Below are 20,235 nucleotides of genomic sequence, written 5' to 3' on the forward strand. Positions count from 1 at the left end.
ACAAACATCAAATTTGGTTTTATATACACACATGCACACACTCCCCGTCTGCAATCTCCCTCCTTTTTAAGCTCTGCCTCCTGCCCCTTACTTTTCCAGGTAGCAGAACAAGATATTCTGATCCCCTTAACTTCTCAACTCTCCCCAGAAGGGCACATATTGAACAGTCAAGGCTCACATCTCTGGCTCATATTCCCCTCCACTCTTTCTCCCCTTCCTGCTCACTCATATACCTCTGCTGAACCTATATGATACTACGTTGCATCTGCAAAGCTCTCTCATCCATGCATCCCTCACAGAAAGAGACTACTCCTTTAGTAGTAGACACTGCTCATTTCAATGTCTGCCTGCTAAAATACCCAAAATGGAAGCAGGAGTGAGGTGTAGAAGAATGTACACAATTTGAGAGAAGACTCCCTGAACAGATGAAGAAGTTATTCAAATCTATTAAGGCAAGTGAAGAAAAAAAAGGAAGGTTCAAGTTTTAAGTCTGTATCAAAATTATCACTTGTTTTAAATGAGAGTAGAAGAGCAATAAAATAAAAAACTTGCAAAAAGCTAACTTATTTTAGAACTCAAAAGAGATATTTCCACTTGATGTTTATTTTACACTGATCATTTGCAGAGAACCAGTTTCTGAAAAGATTACATTTTCATTCAGAGCTTTACAGGCAAAATTCAGGAGGATCACAAATTTTAAGCAGATGAATTAAACTGACAGAACTATTCAAGCTGATGGTACACACTCCACTATCTCCAAAAATACTGGAAAAAAGCTTGCCTAGCCCGGGCATCTAAAAGGACAATCAAGCTAATGTACAGTATGCTTCTCCATTTTCACATACAAAGCTCAACACCAGTATTTTAAAATGAAAAAGACAGAACATTATAGCTCTGACAGACTTGGAACAAACAAGAAACAAAGACCAGACCACATGATAATTATTCCCAGATTTTCAGTGTTCTGGGATTCACATGGTGTAATTAATGTATTTTAAGATGTCTTTGCTTTCTGGTATTTCACAAAACATCTTAAAACTTTTTATTGAAGGAAATAACTTTTTATTATACTCCTTTTGATTTGGATACACCACTCTTCAAAAACATTTCATTGTTCTAAGCATGCACAAGCTCAGGTGCTACTGACATGCTACTATGTGATAGTACAATTCCTAGAAGACACAATGACAGTACCACACAGGAACACATAGTAGTTGTTGCACAGTCTTTGCTCCAATTCTGCTTTGCTCAGAGTCTTCGCTCAGAACCTTCATGCTCACAGAGAAATTGGATTTGTGGATTGTGGAGGGAAGTGGTAAACGTAACAACACTGCAATAGAACAAAGGACAGGTAGAAACAATCTGTCCATGAGACCAGTAACATACCGTTACTCCAGTTAAACCTGGGCCTTTTCCTTCAATTAGTTTATACATTTCTTGAAGTGCTTCCTCATCACTTTTGCCTTTAAATCGCTTCTTGGAGAGTTCTTGAAGAGCTTCCTTAAACTGCTCAAAAGTAATAGTTCTTACAGACTTTCCCCTGTTGAAAGACACAATTGAAAGAATTTACAAGAGAGCACAAAAAGCCATTGAAAGAAATTACAAGAGAGCACAAAAAGTATTTCAAGAATAGCAGAATGGTTTCAGTTTACCACAGTGAACAACAGAGAACTGTAACAGAACAGGAAAGCCCATGCATCCCATTTATGGTGTCAAATAAAACATATTCCAGGAATATAATTTTTTTTTTTTATAAGCACATCAGCAGGATAGCACTTCACAGACTTCCTTTGATGAATGTTCAGAAATAAAGAGGAAATAAAGCGACTGGGTCTACCGTCAAAATGCCTGCAGCTCATCAAATTAAATACAGTCTCATTTGGTTGATCACTTATAATGCCTGCATGTATAAGACAAGATCTGAAGCATCTTAGGCAAGTCTTTTTATTTACTACTTTTTATTCCTCTTTGAATAACTTACTATCATATTATTTATAAGTTACTATTCACATATTCACAAATAAATTAAGAATTATTCTGCTATTGTGCAAAGCAAACCACTGAAATGCATTTTAAAACTTGAAATTCCTTTTCAATTGAAGACTGACAAGTTTTTAAATGACACATTTAAATTCAATACCTGTCTTCCTTTGTAGACCATCATCTTCAAAAAACATTTAAAGGTATGCAGAAAACACAATATAGTAGCCTGGTAAATTCATAGATTTTGCTGTACAAGTATGTGGTGCAAATTCTGATAATGGGAAATTTACACTTTACAAACACCAGTTTATACTGTCATTCCTGCAGATCTTTTTTGGTCCATCACACCAAAGGTTTCAGTTGATAGAATTCTTAAAAAGCATTCACTACAGTGATATGTTTAACCAAAAGAAGGTTAATGCATGTCTGTTTTCTAGCATTTTAAAATATTCAGTTTAGGCAGGAGATAATGTTGCAGAGTAAGCACAGTTCCACTCAATTCCCTAATATTAACCTAGTTTTAGTGTTCCTCATTTTAAAATTCAGGTACAAAGCAACAGCATCAGTGAACTTACTCACATTAAACAAAAACCAACTATTTTTAGTTGTTATGAATTACAGAAGAGACAAACCACATCTTTTCCTCTATTAGTAAACTACAGATTCTCTGATCTTTAGAATAAGAATTTAACCCTAAAAGGTAGCCATATATTCTGAACTAAAGTTTATCAGATCAAATAGAACCATTTTCAAAAAGATGTTTTGATACTTATGCTGATATAATCTTAAATAGTATCACTTAAAAAGCAGAACATGTTTACATTACCAAACTCTCAAAGTAAAAGTAACATTTGAGAGTCTATGTTGCTGGGAAACATGCTACTACACAAGTTTTGTTTGCTGCTTGAGCATTTATTTTTATGCCAATTTAGAGAACATTTCAAGCAAATCAGGGGAAAAAAATAACGAAGCACCACCACATAACCCAGACCAGTCCTTTCAACAGGGACAGCTGTTTATAGAGGAATAAACAATAGATGCTAGGATAAAGTATGCACCAGCAACAGAAATCTTGGGCTAGAAAAGCAGTACACAGAGATCTAATTTTAATTCAAGTGTCAAAAAGACCATTGTGAAGAGCAATTCAGCTATACATCATGGATTTATCTTTGATCTTCATTTAGATACCTTCAGTGGTTAAATTCCTCTCAGCTAGAGGATGCCTCCACTAATGAAAAGGGGAAATTATATTTCTGGTTTAGCAACCAACACTTAGAAAATGACTCCTGCTTCAATTAACTAAACAAAAATGAAATTTTATACCAGGCTTTTAAAACAAAGATAAATTGGTTATTCACAACAAAATTCAACACTAAGGGAACCCTTTACATAATTGTTCATTACTAGCATTCTTTATTTTCAATGCAGCCCAACATATGTATCAAATGTCAGCAACCGCCACAAAATAAACTTGATGTATTTTTTGACCAAACATTGCTGTTTGCAACTACTTGTCTGCTTTAGGTAAAGCATGTGCTGGAGTATCTTAGAATTAGCTGGTAAAAGAACATCATGACAGTAGAAATAAAGAATATGATCCAGCATTTCATTAATCAGAAAGACAGGTGGAATAAACTGCAATTAACTACCTGGAATTTCTCCAGGATTCTCATTACTAGGATTAACATCCCTCTTCTGATGAAACACGTCCAAGAACTTTTAAGTAGCACAAAGAGGTCAAGACTTCATTTTGTTTTGCCTCTAATTTAGAAAAAGAAAGCACTGTCAATCACTGCAATCACTGCACCGTTGTTATGCTCCAGCATAACAACACCCTAAGACCCTAAATTCTCTACAGACTCACTGCTAGGCTAGCCAAGCCTAGCATTCAGGCCTTGCCAAAGGCAGTCTTCTGTAGCACATAGGTATAGCGTGGATCATCAGTCAGGATCATTGCAGTGGGAAAGAGAATGATCACTTTCAGCAAAACCAGCAAAAATTCATGTTGACTTGTTTATTTTTGACAGAATATTCTGAGCTGGAAAGGACCCACAAGGATGATCAAGTTCAACCCTTAAATGATCAAATCCATGACCTTGTTGCTATTAGCACCACACTCTAAACAAATGAACTGATCTCAGGCTTTTATTAACACATGAAGAATTTCTGCTTGCACACTTATTAAACAGAAGAGCATAACTTTTTTGTATGAATTAAAAGGAAAAATACATAAATACGGCTGCCAAGACGAACAAAGAACATTTGGTATAAGACACAGGTCTACCTACCTTTCGCATTTCATCTCTTCCCTGTCACTTACATGGGGCAAGGAAATGAATGGATTTTTCCTCTTCAGCTTAAGGTAAAATCACAAATTGGACACATATATGACCAATGTACTATTATTGCAGCTGAACCCCGAAAGAGAAACAAATGTGCATCATGGCTGATATTCTTTATCAGACAACAACATTAATTGGAGCGATGTTTAAAACAAGATTGGGAGTGAAGGAATTTTTGCAACTATATCCCAAGTTTCCTAAATAAAACAGCTTTAATTTTGAAATTTGTTATCTTTTTCTACACTCCAAAAATATCCCCTCTTGCTCCTCCATGTATTACATTATCAAGTCCACTTGTAAAGCATCATAATTAACTCCAAAACTCCACAGCTGCAACATATGCCAAGTCTTGTGGAAAACCCTAGGAACACGACATGGTCTTGCATTTTTGGTATGCGAGGTATGGTACATGTATGCCACGTACCAGCATCTAAATTATCAAGCAGCAATCCTATACCCCTCCTCTCTCTAGAGACAGGTCTTGAAGAGCTCTGGGCAGATGCTGTCATCATGATTACTAACTAGAAGAGCATGCTCGCCTCTCCTCTGTCTGTACAGACATGGGTTGAATGCACAGGAGACCACTGACTGAGTAGGTAGAAATGACAGAGGAAAAGTCTTTCAACAAACCTTGATTTACACAGTCTCTCCAATCCAGGTCCACCAATATACACTAGGGATAATGACTTGTGTGCACTATTGGATGGAAAATTGGACATGAGCCAGCAACATGCACTCCCAGCCCAGAAAGCGAACACCTGTATCTGGGGCTGCACCAAAAGCAGCGTGGGAGCTGTGGGAGGGGATTCTACTCTGCTGTGCTGAGAGCCCACTTGGAGCACTGCATCCAGCTCTGGGGCCCCAGCACAGGAAAGACACTGACCTGTTGGAGTGAGTCCAGAGGAGGACCACAGAGCTGATCAGAGAGAAGGAACAGCCCTGCCATGAAGACAAATTTGGGAGAGTTGGGGTTCTTCAATCTGGTGGAGACATGGCTCCAGGAGACCCTACAGCAGCTTTTAGGGGGCTAACAAGGAAGGATGGGGGCAGGCTTTTTAGCAGAGCTGTTGTGATAGGACAAGGTAATGGCTGCAAACTAAAATAGGGTAGATTCAGAGTAGACACAAGGAAGACATTTTTAGGAGGGTGATGAAACACTGCAAGAGGCTGTCCAGAGAAATGATAGATGGCCCATCCCTGGTCAGGTTGGATGGGACTATGAGCAACCTGGTCTCATGCAATATGCTCCTGCTCACTGGGAGAAGGGCAAGGTGGTGGTGTTTACCTAGATGACATGTAAAAGGCTCCCTCCAACTCAAAATAATTTATGAAAAATTATAATACTATGAACACAGCATAACACACAAGGCTGTCATACCCCCAGTTTATTTTCACCATTTTTATGTCCTGTTCACATTTAGGAAATCCCTTCCTTGTACCAGATTTTCAGACCTCATGAAATTAAGAAAAAAACCCAACCCATAACCCCCCAAATAAACTAATTCCTTTTTATTAAGCAACTGCTACAAAGAATCAGCTTCTTTGTGTATATTCATAACTTGTTTTTAGAAACTCATTATAAATATCTCGTTTCCATGGGAATAACAAAACAAATATATTCACTTTCATTTTCCAAGTGTTACAAGTTCAAACAACTTGTCTACAATTAAGTATGCCAAGGGTGATCACTCAGCTCTTAAGACTCATCTCTTAGATTTAGCATTCCAGAGAGTTAGCATAGAAAGATTAAAAACTGTATATTGAAAAAAAAAATTCTAAATCAAGGCATCAGAATGACAATTAAAGCTGACCAGAAAATAAGACAAAATGGAAAATAGCAACAAGCAAGGGAAGGTAGGAGGGAAAAAAGGTTTTTACAAAACTAGGTGTCATATAGTTGGCCACTTCAATGAAAAGAAATATATGAGGGACATGAATAATAAAAAGTTTTAAAGCCCTATACTTCATTATGACACAAAGAAACCTTTATGTTTAGAAAGGATACATTCTTACATACCATTCTATTTTAAGGTCTGCTTCTTACAACAAACAGAATTACTGTAATGCATCATCCTTCAGTGGCAGAAATCGTGTTCATGGAACAATAATGACAGCCTCCTGTATCTATGCCTACATTTGGGAACAGAATGAACATACTCAGAAGAATTTTAGGAAGCTTCCCATCACTTCCCCTTCCTTGATAAGTGTCTCCACATGTGGCTACTACGTAATAGGAGGATTATGAACTGAAGCTTGAAATCCTCAGTTTGCTCTTGGGAGCCCAAGTTCACCTATATAAAAACATCAGTTCTGTGTCTGGACACCAGCACAGTCAACAAAGTGCAAAGTATCAATCATTGGCCCAAAGTAGATTGGAACAGCAAGCAATGCAGCTTCCATTTGCAGATATTACTACTAACAGTGCCCTGAATTCTTAAATGTGAAAGTGTACTGCTGCAAATGGATACCATGGAGTTGAATACTATTTGGATTAACAGTTGTCCACAATTTCAGCTGAAAAGCTACACAATTACACTCCATATACCTGATACACAAAATTCTTGATTGGTATTAGAGATCTTTATCTCCAGAGCACTAAAACAGCTCAGTGTTAATAGAACAAAGTCTACAACTTAATAGGTCCTGCTATAATCTCCAATCTACCAAAAGATGTCCCAAATGCCCATCACAATAGGATACTTTTCTATTTTCTTACACTGAAGATAGGAAAGAAAATGTAGAATTACAGAGAGAAGCTTCTATTTTTGTTAGTATGTCAGACAGGATTATGGCAGGATACAATAACCAGGACTGTTCTGCTGTGGAAATTGTCATCTACAGTCTAAGGAGTATAGCAGGTCTGACAAGGGTCTAAAAACACTATAACTAGAAGTGGGAACCCAACAAATGTTTTTGCATAAACTCTAACAGAAGGAGTTTTGTTTGTAATTCTAAATTCACTAGGGGCTTGGGTGTCTGATCAACTGAGCAGTCAAGTAAAACTCAACAGCATCTCCTCTTGTAAATCAGAACAGGACTTTGGGTACTTCCTATATTTATTCCCAAGGCAGTCTCATTCATTCAGAAAACAGAATGAAGGACCAAGCTGGCAAGAGAATACATGAGCAGCTTATTTGTGACAGTTTGTGACTTACTGGCACAATAAGCCTGATCAGGCTATTTCTGATTTGCCACTATTGCTCCCACATCTACGTAGGCAATTGCTAACTAATACTGAAGCACTTCTTAATTATCAGAAGTAAACACTGAAAATCATCTAAATTAATCACATAAAGGCATCACCACTGAGAACAAGACCATTAGTCAGGCGTTCTTCCCTAAGGACTAACTAAAGGCACATTTCCTAATGACATTCAGCCCTGACTTCATACTTTATCTGTTTCTCTTTTATCTTAACATGCCACAACAAAAAGTCACTACAGCTGAAACTTACTGATTTTCATACAAAGATTTTTCTTACTTTCCACTTTACAGCAGCAACTTTATTTTTATTGCTGTTACAGGCAAGATAATTTGCCCCTCTTTGTTTAGTAGAAGAGACACTGTCTCTTCCATGCTAATTGTAAAAACACCAAGTCTTCATGATGTGGTCTATAAACAAAATGTATATCGCTAACAATTGCTAGTGGTATTTGTACTGCGCACCTCTACAAACATAAGGTAGTATCACATACAAATTCAAATTCCTTGAAGCAAAATAGGTTTCACCCATCTCTGCAAAACACAACACTCATCTAACAGATGTATCTTTTTTCCAAGAATGTCTGCTGTAATGCTATCACCACAAAGTCCAAAGCTGTGTAACCAAGAAGCAGATTATGCTGCAGAGCCAGCCTTCCTTCCTTCCTTCCTTCCTTCCTTCCTTCCTTCCTTCCTTCCTTCCTTCCTTCCTTCCTTCCTTCCTTCCTTCCTTCCTTCCTTCCTTCCTTCCTTCCTTCCTTCCTTCCTTCCTTCCTTCCTTCCTCCCTCCCTCCCTCCCTCCCTCCCTCCCTCCCTTCCTTCCTTCCTTCCTCCATCTCTGCCTTCCTTCCCTCTTCCCTTCCCTTCCCTTCCCTTCCCTTCCCTTCCCTTCCCTTCCCTTCCCTTCCCTTCCCTTCCCTTCCCTTCCCTTCCCTTCCCTTCCCTTCCTTTTTGCAATTTTCACTTTCTCCTCTCTTACACAGCTCAGAATTTCTGCAAGCTGCCACCAGCACAATTCATAGCCAAGAAGTCCCAAACTAAAGGTAGGTCCCTAGGCAGCTAACCAGGCTGGTAGAACCTTGCAATCTAATGGAGTATTAAAGATATCCTGTGAAGGTCTGGTTTTCACTATATATCAGTCAAGAACAGAATAAAAAACCTCTTAGATATATGGTGCAAAAAAAACTCTTAAAAATTTAAAAGAGAAGATTTTCTTGGATAAAACTGAACAATGCGTAATTAACCCAAAGCACAGGCTTGTGTATAAATTTTAAAAATAGAGCTGAGGATAGATGAGCAAGCAAAGAAAGCTACTTTAATACTATCAGGGTATTTGCGCTGCAATAACTAACAGCTCTAAAGAGATATGGTTAAAAAAAACAAAATTAAGGTAACAAAACTTCAAATATCACTTTGCATCAGACTTCTGCCCAATTAATGGGTAAAACAGGATACTGAAATTAGACATCCATATGTTGATGCAAGCAGGAGTAATTTGGAAAATTGTGAGGAAAGAGGCATTGACAATATTTTCAAAAAAGTGATACTAGTTAGAAGCTACAACAGAGATCTTCAGCTAAAGTAGTGGTCACTTCTGGAACACAGGCACCTTTGAATGCATAGCTATTTACTACAAGTGGATTCTTTTGGGAGGAAGAGTACGATTGACAATGAAGGCATCCAGATGACCTTCACAATTACTCTCTCTAAGATAGATAGCACGTTGGCCAAGTCACAGTACAGCAGCTAAACTAGATGGCTTCATATACCCCATGACGACAAGCGAATGCCATTATCAGTTTTCTAAGAAAGAAAAACAAGACAAGTGCAATGCAAAATGCAGTACAAAATTCTCTCACTATATTACTGCAAATAGTCTTCACTTACAGAAACCTCTCTGGGAGTGGGCCACAAGGGCAGAACACCTCAGATCATTTACTCAGAAGCTGAACCTGGAATGGCCTGTTTTCCCTCCGGTTGCTTTTTGTCTCACTAATGAGCAAGGGTAAAGCAGAGTTTGCCCAGATTATTCTAAGTGTCTGAAACTGGGACAGTTGCTAAGCAAGAAAAGTAGAAAGCAATGAAAATCTGAAGCAAGAGGACATCAACAGCTCACTAAACCAGCAGTTCATTGGACTTCATTGCAACTTAAATATTTTAGGCCTCTCTTATGAAAACTCTGTTTTCTGATCCTTGAGTTAACATGTCTCTCCTCTTGACTTTTTTTCCTACCCTGTGTGCTTCCTATGTGCTTCACTCATGGTGAAAATTTGTTTCCTTTAAAATAAAATCTGAAATTCAAAAAAAGAGAAATCCAACAGATATAAGCCTATCAGATAAAATAATACTGGGAAAGGAACAAAGGGGGACTGGAGAACAAATATGACTCGGCAAAAACATTACTAAGTAAAAGCTTCCAAAAAAAGCAAATCCCAGAACGAGTTAAAGGGGTTAAAGAGATTTAATGGGATTTACAGAGGATGAGGAAAAGAGAAAGTCCAAACAGACAGTAGGTCTCATACCTATATATAGCTTAGAGGAATAGATTAAATTAGCTAAACAGAGTAGCAGAATCCAATATTTCACATTCATTTGAGGTTTTTTTCAGTTTAAGAGAACAAAAATAATGCTATATTTGAACATTTAATAATGAAGATTATGTAATAGTTAGCTACTGATAAGAAGTACTAGGAAAACTCTGTGAAGCCTGAAGAAAGCATGTGCCCCAACTTACATTAAAAGAGTTTGCAAGTGTATTTGGCATGAGAGGCATGGACCAGAGTTTGAAAAAGATAGAAACATGCGCTACCAAGTAGTCTGGGAGTACTTCAGCTTTTCCTTGTCTTCTGGTTGCCAACCCTGTGGACTCTGCCCAAATTACACACACAACAAGACAGAAGATAATTTTATCACTCCTTAGAATGCTGTCTACTCCTGTGAAAGAATCCAATAAATGACATACAACTTGCAGATAATGTTCAGTAACACAGAAATCCATTCCTTGGGTGTATGAAGGATTGATATCATTTGGGTGGAAGTTAAGACATTAAAGGACATGGCAAGGGTGAGTGCAACTAGCAGGAATATTGGCCAAAGTAGAGAAATTAGAAGCAATTCAAAAAACAGGCTGCAGACAGGTCTTAGCTACAAATGGTAGGGTACAAACTAGTGCTAAAGCAGAAAGACAATGCCTCAAAATCAGGCTTCCGGCATATATGCTTGTTTCTTCTCTAGCAGGCTCAATTTGTTTGCTGTTTTCTTTGGTTCTTGTCATCTTAAGGATATGTGCAAGGCTAGGCATACATATAGACCATAGGGGAAGGGAGCAGACACTAACCACAGTGTAACAACCCAGTACTGTGCCCAGCTGCCAGAGACAGGGCTGAGCACATCCAAAATGCAAAAATCCAAGAGGATTTATAGGTCATAGTGCTCATTAAGTCAGCTTCAAATAAATAAATTAAAGCAGTTAAGAATAGTTGAAGATTTACTAAGTATTCTTAATAGCTAATCACTTCATCTATCTGTCTTCCCCAGGCTGAGCTTACTACACAAACTAGTGGTAAGAAGATTTTTCATATAATAATACTTCCCATTTTATCTTGAGAGAGCTGAAAAAGCTGATACAACCACTGCAGTTTCAAAAGCTCTTTCTTGCTGTTGAAGTGCAGGGGCTTAGGGCAAAGGCTTTACAACTGAGATGACAGGGCAAAGAACCAACATCACCTGTACTTTCTCCACCAGCTAAAGCAGTGCACATGAACACACTGCCTGATAACCCAGGGAAAGAAAAGTAGGATAGACAGACAAGGCATCCTTCTACAGCTCACCAGCAATCCCATGTGAGCTGACATGCCTCCTTCACATCCCAGAACAAAAAAAAAACAAAATCAAACAAACCAGCATTTCGGTTTATTTTGATGCTCTCTCTTGATTTCACACCTAGTGTGAAAACATTTGATTAAAAATGAGACAAATCAAAGTATAAAGAAATGACATCCAACAGAAACACTGTTCTAGAACATTGCAACAAGTAAGTAAGGTCAACGCTGCATGGCCAAACATCTTCTAAGCAGAAGTGAATGCATTTTATTCCAAGCAGTTAATCCATAGAAACTATACAAAATTGTTCATAAGTATGAACAATGACTAAAAAAATATTCTCAAGGTCAGCTTTCAGATTACTAGCTATTTTTCAGGACTTCATTTATATTACTAACCTGAATTTGTATAAATACATGGCACTCAGAGATAGGAAAAGAGAAACAACCTAATGAACCTTCATATTAGCACCCTCAGGCTTTTGGTAACCAGTAGCCTTCCTTACTGCTTTCTCTCTACATACAGTATCAGTGTTTTGATTGAGTTGACATCCAGGGAAGACATTACCTTTTCTGATGAGACCAGTTAACCAAGAACAGGACACAACATTTGTCAAGGGAATAAAAAGTGGAATTTTTACAATAGAAAACAGAGTTACATAAGACAGCGCTGTTTTTATTAATGAGACCCAGAACAGAAAAGCTTCATATCTAAGAACTAGATATTGAATGGTTATCTGGTATGACATCTTACTTGATTTAGAGAAAATTCAGACTCAAGGGGACAAAGAACAATGGCAATATTAAATAGCACTGGACATAGTAAGATCTTAACTCCTTACGTCTCAAGATATTAGAGCTTAAATTATGCTTTCATTGAGAACTGAACTGGACTTCGAAAGTAAACCATTGCACAAGGGACAGAATAATAACTGAATCCAATTCTTTATTATGGGACAACAGTGAGCATCCAAGCTTCTATCTCACAACATATTACTCAAAAAATTTTCTCCTCTCAGTTTTTCCTTAAAATTAAATTAAAACAAACCCCCTAATTTTAAGTGCTACTGACTTTCCTGGAATTTCCTTCTTATTTTCCTTCTCAGATACTGTGATGTCTCAGCAAAAACTCTAGCTGTGTATCCTTACAATGTCTAATATTAATGAGGGATTTTTAATTCCCAGACAGGAATTTAATAACTACCAAAATTTTTAGCCATTTTTCCTACATGGATCCAATCCAGATCAGAGCAACACACAAAGTACAATGCAAAATGGTGGCAAGGCAAAGGGGGAGTTTTGTGGGGACATGTTTTTAAATTACTATGAAGCTCAAGTAAAACTGCAAGTACAACTTGAACATTTTATTGCTTGTTCCTATGGAGAAAGGTGTCTGGATCACTGTTTCAGTGAGGCCTCAGGCAAAACTCCCATCCTAATTCAGAAATTACACTGGTCAATATAAAGAAAAGAAGCACCTGGCTGATTACAAGTAAAATGAAGGAAAAGGGATGAGTAACGCAACCTTGAATTCATATAGAGCATATTCACTCCACTGTTCAGGCACGGCACCTGTTTGTTAATCACCACACTGCACCAGGATACAGCAAGTTTACTTGAATTTCTTGGCCAAGAAATTCAGAAAGCACTGTCTGATAGCTGAGGTAACCAGCTCCAGGAGATTTCTCCCTACCCTCCAAGTAAATATTTCCAGTTGCAGACTGGTTTTCAGTGAGTTTTTTGTGAGAAAGGTACAATACCATTTAATATTATACATAAGAAATATGGTACATATTTTTCAAAAACAGTTTTGCATTGTTATTTCTAAAGCATAATTTAAACAAAGCAACACAGCTTCATGTATTTGGGAGCTGCAGCCAGCTCAGCAGACAAGCTCAGCAGTAAGCAACTCATTGCTGACTAAAATGCAGCTATGGAAGCCAGAGCAGCAGTCCTCTAATCCAAGGTGGAATTTTCCTTTAGAGTTTAATTACACAGAATTTAAAACCAAGAGTTTTATCAGATTGTCTCACTAAGAAAATATCATTGTCAGATGGTTTTACAACAGCACCATTCCAGTTTTTCAAAGGATTTCATGCACTTGGATTGTTTTCCATGTCAAATCACATCTAACCACAAAAGCAATTTCTGAATCTAGTGATAACTCAATGATAGGGAGCTCTCTAAGTAAAAAAGTATATGCTTGTGGGAGAGGTTGTTTCAGTGATCCTGATGACAGAGAGAAAACATGTATGTATGTATATCTGCTAACATTTTTTGCTGGCAATATGAGAAGGTGGCAGTATTAAAAATAGACAGCTGGTGTTAACTGATGCCAGCTCGATCCTAGTGTGTAAGAGTCATTGACCATGGTTGGGAGATAGAAAGGTGTGAAATCAAGAATGACACACCAAGTGAAAAAAGAGAAACAAACTACAGTGCTAGTCCATATCCATAGGTCACGTGCAAAGAAAGCCACAAAACTATTTGCCATAACCAACAGCCAAGGACCAAATCATGACCTTCAAGAAAGGAGAATCCAGACTGCAGTTATGCACAGAGCAGAAACCAAATATTTTCTCTTTCAAAGAAAACAAGAAATACAATAGAAATAATTAAGAAACTGCATATTTCTCATCTACTGGAAGATTGCCTTCCATATGAAAGGGAAAATTGGATGGTGACAGCAAACTTCTAAATATACAATCCCCAACCTTGGAGAATTTCCAATTCTATGTCTGTTTCTTGCAAAGGAGATTTCACTCAATGTTAAAACAACAACATCCACAATGATGTTCTACTCCCCATGTCCTCCTTATCTTCACGTCTTATGAAACAGCAATTAGAGATGCAATTGTCTGCATTGGCAGCATTCTCATTTTACAAAACAAGAAGACAGAAGAATAGGTAGACTGTGGCCAAAACAGTCTCTCAAACCATTTACAATGAGAGTAGCAGAGTATTTGAAGAGGTATTCACTTGAAGAGAACAATACTATTTTTTAAAAGTGCAGATGGGAAATGTTAAGGCTAAACTATAGAACAGCAAAACCCCTGTAACATTTATACATGAGAGCGCCTCGTTTCCACTACAGATCCAAAAGCCAAATCCATATGTCTGCTACTGCCAATGCAGAGAATATTCTTTAATAAGTTCTTCTGCCATGCCTTCATCACTTCTGCTATGCCTTTATCCTTACCATAACTTGTAGAGTTGGGTACCTACCTTTGCACAGCTTAGGGAAAAAATAGCTAATGCATCTGACCACTTACTTCATATACCTCAAGAGCAATCTCTAGGTACTTTTTATCTCAGCACAAGGTTGTTGCAATTGACAATGCAACCCTCAATCTGAATGAAGATCCCCTACTAATCATAACCAAGAACAACTGTACGAAGCCTCAGTATACCTCACAAGTAATTAGGGCACGCCTGTGAGCTTAAGAGACCAAAATAATTGAACATAGACAAAGCACAGTTTTAACCATCTCCTCACAAAAAAACCCTGACTCTAGAGAAAGCCTGCCAAACAAGCAGTTACAATAAAGCTACCTCCAGCTTCAAAAAGAAGCCCCTTTGACTCGTTGGGTGAGAGACTGATCCTCTCTGTGTCCAGAGCAGGGAACACATTTTCCAAATGGAACTCTCAGTTGTGTCACAGAATCTGCAGAACAGTCCATGCCAATAATGTCTTGGCACTTTGTGAAAGCTATAAACAGAGAGTGACCCAATTCTCTATGGGGATCTATCACCTCCCCTGGACTAAAGATCTGTATATCAGTCTTTACAGTGCTGACTCATGTGCATCTGAAATCAATCCAAAAGAAAGGCAGAAAATTATGACAGTTGATACCAATACAGACGTTCTGTCATTTATGTCGCACTTTCCTATTCAAAACATGCAAAAGTTTACAATAAATGGAGGTTTACCCACCTAGTTGCAGACATCATCATCACAAACCAAAATGATAAGGAACAACTGGAAAGACTCCAAGATGCTGGAATGAATTGTGAAAGCAGAGAGGAGACTATAAAAGAGCAAGCATACACTCTTTTGGAAATCTGTGACTTATTTAGACCAACAGCTATGGAACAAAGGTATTGAGGCAGTGCTGGGTAAGATTTGCTGCCCTCTTGATTTTTGCTTTGTACAAAAGGATACTTTCATCTACAAACACAAATTAGTACATTCTTACACTAGTAATCTCCAGCAGCTCTCAGTTACTTACATTCAGAAAATGAAGCTTCATGTTCATTTTTCTCAGATTACTATCTCAATTCTGAAAACTGTTTTCTTTAAACCCTATGATTTCACCAGCAGAAGCAACAAAGTATTGCTCCAAATTGTCACCCACTGACATGCTGGTGCAAGAATATTTTATGTATCTATTCCCACAATGTTTTCTATAGAAGGGCAAGTTTGTAAATAGTGGACAGTTAATGATGCAATTAGTATTAGACTTGTGTGCTCTAATCCCAATGCATGTCAGAAAACTGTCTTACTTTACAGGAATATACTAACTTATTTGTGGTACAAAATCTTCTGATTGAAGGCCCCTGAAGAATTTCCATGGGATCTAACTCAACATATAGGGGTGTCGCCCTCCATCAGCACTGCCAATGCGATAGATACTGTTCGTAAGCAAGTCAAGTGTATCCTCACAACCTATAAAGCACAAAGCAAACTGGCTCTTGCAAGAAAATAGGATGGCACAAAACCAATAGATTAACACAATGTATATATACACAGTTCAGCTTTATGTTTTCTGTTGCATGTACCAGCCTGTACAGGTCTACTCTGAAAGCTCCCAAAATACACAAATGACAAACACCTTTGCAGGTTTACATGTTGATCTTTTTTACTATAGAACCTCTACATTAAGAATGTTTATTCAAGTAGTCAATTTAAACCAGCTTAAGTTCTTGATGGATGCATTTATGGTTATTTAATGTCTCACAGTAAGGACAGTAAAACCAGCAGGAATTCAAAAGCAAATGTTTCAGGCAAATGCTCTCCTTCAATTACTTCAAGTTTGACAATCAAAGAAAGTTTTATGCACTCCTGAACATCTTATCCTATACCTACAGAGTACCCTATACCTACACAAACAAAGCTCTGAGACCACAGCTACAAAAACTACTAAGTCTTTATGTCTTTCTAACCTGCAGCACTTATAGAGTGTCCATCCCCTTAGAGGCATTAGAAGCCAAATCCTCTCACACTTCAAAGCTCAAAAAAACCTCCAGATTTTCAAATAGAACTCAATAAGGATGAAAAGCAGAAATTCTGGCCAGAAATCTTCTGCGTACATGCAAACCAGGTACACTCTATATGCTTCATTTTCTAAAAACAGCAGCATATGACAATTTAGAATGCTGTTGAGAGGTTAGTCAATACTGCAAGCCCTTTAAAAATTACTATGTATGTTGCAGAAGCTGTGCTCTTCAGCAAATTACTTCTTCCAAGATTAAGAGATCACACCTGGGGCAAGCACATATAGAAATCTAATCAACATTTGGCCTAAGTTATTTGGGTAATTGTCTCCAGAAAATATGTCTTGTCATCTTTTTTATCTCAGAGCTTTGACAAGTGGAGTCAAAAAACTTCCAAAAACGCCTAATGTCATGTCAAATAATATCAAGTCAATGCCCCTAACATTAAAGAAGTCCAGCTCTCCATGGGTAGTCCTTAAGTCTGATTGCTCTTATATACCTCTTCTGTTTATCTCAGGTTACCACCACTTCACTGTCCACCTGGACTATGGCTTTCACAGATTAGTACTCAATGAAGTATTAGACAAGGAAGACAAGGAAGCCAATGACTGGGTGACACAGTGTAGCATCTAAAACGGAAATAAAAGGAACAATCTTCAAACCATGCATGAGATAGTGTATTGCTGGGCAAAGAACACAAAATTACATCAGGAAAGGAATTATCAAAATTATTCAGAATGGCCAATGTTGACTGAAGCTGCAGTCAGATGGATTTCCAAGTCAGACTCAAAATTAGAATGTTAAATCAGCACACCAAGTTCATCCAATTTGGTACGGAAGCAGGAAAACTAAGCAGCGTATTTAACTGCCTAGTACCCTCTCTATAGCTTTCTGCATCTGGTTAGAGGAGTCCCAATAGGCAACAGACTGTTGTCTTGAAAAAAAAAAAGTATCAAGCTAGTTCTGTGTATTTTAGTTCAACAAATTTCCCAGCTACGATGTCCACTTCAGCATAATGTAAAGCTCTCCCATTACTCTCAGGTGAAGTGATGAAAGAAAAGAAACCTGTCTGAAAGAGGACAGCAGAGCTCCTTACCTTTCTGTAAAGGTAAGGAAATAATTTCTATTTGATTTTCCAAGTCTACAAGGTCTTAGAAAAAAAATCATGCTATTTATGTTTTTTAATAAAGGATAAGTTGCTGAAACACATGGCAAATGCACTGGGGCTCTCTAAAGGATCTACTAAACTGAATATTCTTCACTGTTCTTTTTAAACTAGTACTAGGACTTACTAGGAACAAAAATTATTTAATCATATTATAGTCTTTAATTTTAGATTTGCATTCACACCACTCCATTATCTCTAATAATTAGCATTAAAAATGTCCTGAACTGAAATCTCAGACAGTTAACCACCATTTTCATCTGAGATCTAGAGTTAAAATTCTTTATTTCTGGATATACGCAGGACAATCACCTAATAGAGTGGCTACTGTATGAGGTACATATATTCTTTTACTACCTTTCTGTACCTTCTTACATTGTTCTGTTAGACGTGAAACCTATCTTTAAACCTACAAAGCTCTTTATACTAAAAAAAGACAGAACCTATAAATGCCAAGTTACTCAGTTTTTCTTATTTTTCCTATTTATAGGCTCTTTTAAGAATACCAGCTCACCTGTTAAATTTTTGGCTGAAAATTAAAAAGGTGCCAAAAAAATCAAATAAAACATCCTCCCTAGAAACCCTCTTGTAGAGCTGAAAACATTAATCAATGCATACGCCTTAGAAACCTACAAAACCTTCTGTTGGCATCATGCCAAATGCAAACAGTTTGACGCATGCTGATCTCCACTTGGATTACAAATGCCCCAGGCATCTATTTCCATACAGCATCCATGACAGGAAGAAAATGTAAACAGCCTAAATTTGGAAGAAAGGTTACTTACAACCTGTTTCAAATTGCAACACAGGAAGACAGCCCATAAAGGAGTATGAAAATAGGACTCCTTGTATTCCCCTAGTAACACAAACTATCTTAAGTGTGCAGCAGCAGTAGCTGCTGTGCACAGAAAGTGATGGGAGAGCTGACAGTAAATACTGCAGTCATTACTTTTTTAAGCAGCACATACCACAGAGGCTTGTTCTAGCAAAAGCAAACACCAAATACCTTTTTGTGAAATACAGACTGCATACGATGATGAGTAAGAACTGCTCACCCTCTACTCTGTGATCCTCTAGTCAGTAGCTTCTTGTATTACTCTCACACTGGTCTGTGTCAAATAGACCCTCCAGTCTCAGCACTATTGGTTCCATTCAGAAGTTTAACAAACACCACCCCAGAGAGAGTAACAAACCCCTCGAAAATCACAAAGCAGCTAAATCCAGGGTTAATTGGTACGGCACTGGGAATTGTAATGAGTAAATCTGGAGATTCTGTATAACTGAGATATATTCCAGACAATAGGCACAGACCCATTTTGTTTTCTCATAAAAATTTTTCAGTTTTGCTGTAATGAACTATTATTGTGTTAGAGTATTACTGTATTATCTGTTGTTAACTGCAAGAAAAACAACTTGTCTTGTATACAATTACAACGATATAAAAGCTATCAGTTTAGTCTTTTACATACCATTAAAAACATCATACTGATAGTACAATAACTACTTGTTAGCTTATTTTAATTTTTAAACAATATTTGCAACTGAAGAGCATATAATAAAGATCTAAGACATCTGGGCAATGAAGCAAGTGCTGTCATGTGTCATGAGAGTCACAGCCTGGTGCCAAAGATCACCAGTGTTCTGCAGCTGTTTATGCCCAGGATCACAAATGGCACTAAGTGGTACAATGTTCTCCTGTATCAGCTTGGACAAACAGATGTGCTGGCTCCTGCTCAGCAGATGATGGCGGTGGCTCATCCTTTTCTTCAGAGTCTTCTATGTTTCTGTCTAGAAGAAGAGCACTGTAGGAAACTTTTAGCTGTTCTGAGCATTGTAGTGACACAATCATGAAAATAAGGTAACAGAAGTATAAAGCAGTTTGCCAAAGAAAAATATATGAACTGAAAGCTCTGCAGCTGTACTGGCTTGGCTTGTTTGCAGCAGGAAAACTGTATGATTTTATAGACTCCAAAGACCCCACAAAATCAACTCTTGTGTCAAAAGGCTAGAAGCATCACATGATGTGATGCCACATCACATAGTGAAGCCACAATCATGAAAATAAGGTAACAGTGTGAGACTGGAAGATTTCCCACACTTTCAACACTTTTCCCTCCAGAACAAAGCTGAGGCAAAGAAGAGGAAAGACAGATCAGTGCTGCCAAGGTAGCGTTCCTCATTTTCTGTCAGCACACATTACCATCCCTTCCTCAAAGCTCACAGTTCAAAACCCAAGCAAATGTCACAAAAGCTTTGCACCCAGCACAGTGCAAAGGGCTTCACGAGCAGGGCAGTGCAGCCCACACTCCTGCAGCTGCACAGGGCTCACTCCTGCAGCACCACGGCCCCTGACAAGCTTGCGGCAACTCTGTGCTGGGCAGCTCTGCACACAGCATGGCACCATTCCCAAAAGGCTTTCCACAACCACTTCCTGGGAAGGAAAAGCACCAAGAAAACCTACTGGACTTCAGGAATATCACACCTTCCAAACAAACACCGAGTGCCCTGG

The 20,235-nt window shown here is 38.0% G+C and overlaps 1 protein-coding gene across 2 annotated transcripts in view; it reads right to left on the reverse strand.

Annotated features, from left to right (window-relative positions):
* Positions 1-20,235, reverse strand: part of TPPP (tubulin polymerization promoting protein) — a 78,092-nt gene that overhangs the window by 19,151 nt on the left and 38,706 nt on the right. For both annotated transcript variants that reach the window (XM_058821135.1, XM_058821143.1), the window contains exon 3: positions 1,387-1,540. In XM_058821135.1, the coding sequence (XP_058677118.1) occupies positions 1,387-1,540 (154 nt within the window). The remainder of the gene's footprint in view (positions 1-1,386; positions 1,541-20,235) is intronic.

Source organism: Ammospiza caudacuta, chromosome 1, assembly GCF_027887145.1.
Source record: "Ammospiza caudacuta isolate bAmmCau1 chromosome 1, bAmmCau1.pri, whole genome shotgun sequence".
In the NCBI taxonomy this organism is placed as follows: Eukaryota; Metazoa; Chordata; class Aves; order Passeriformes; family Passerellidae; genus Ammospiza; species Ammospiza caudacuta.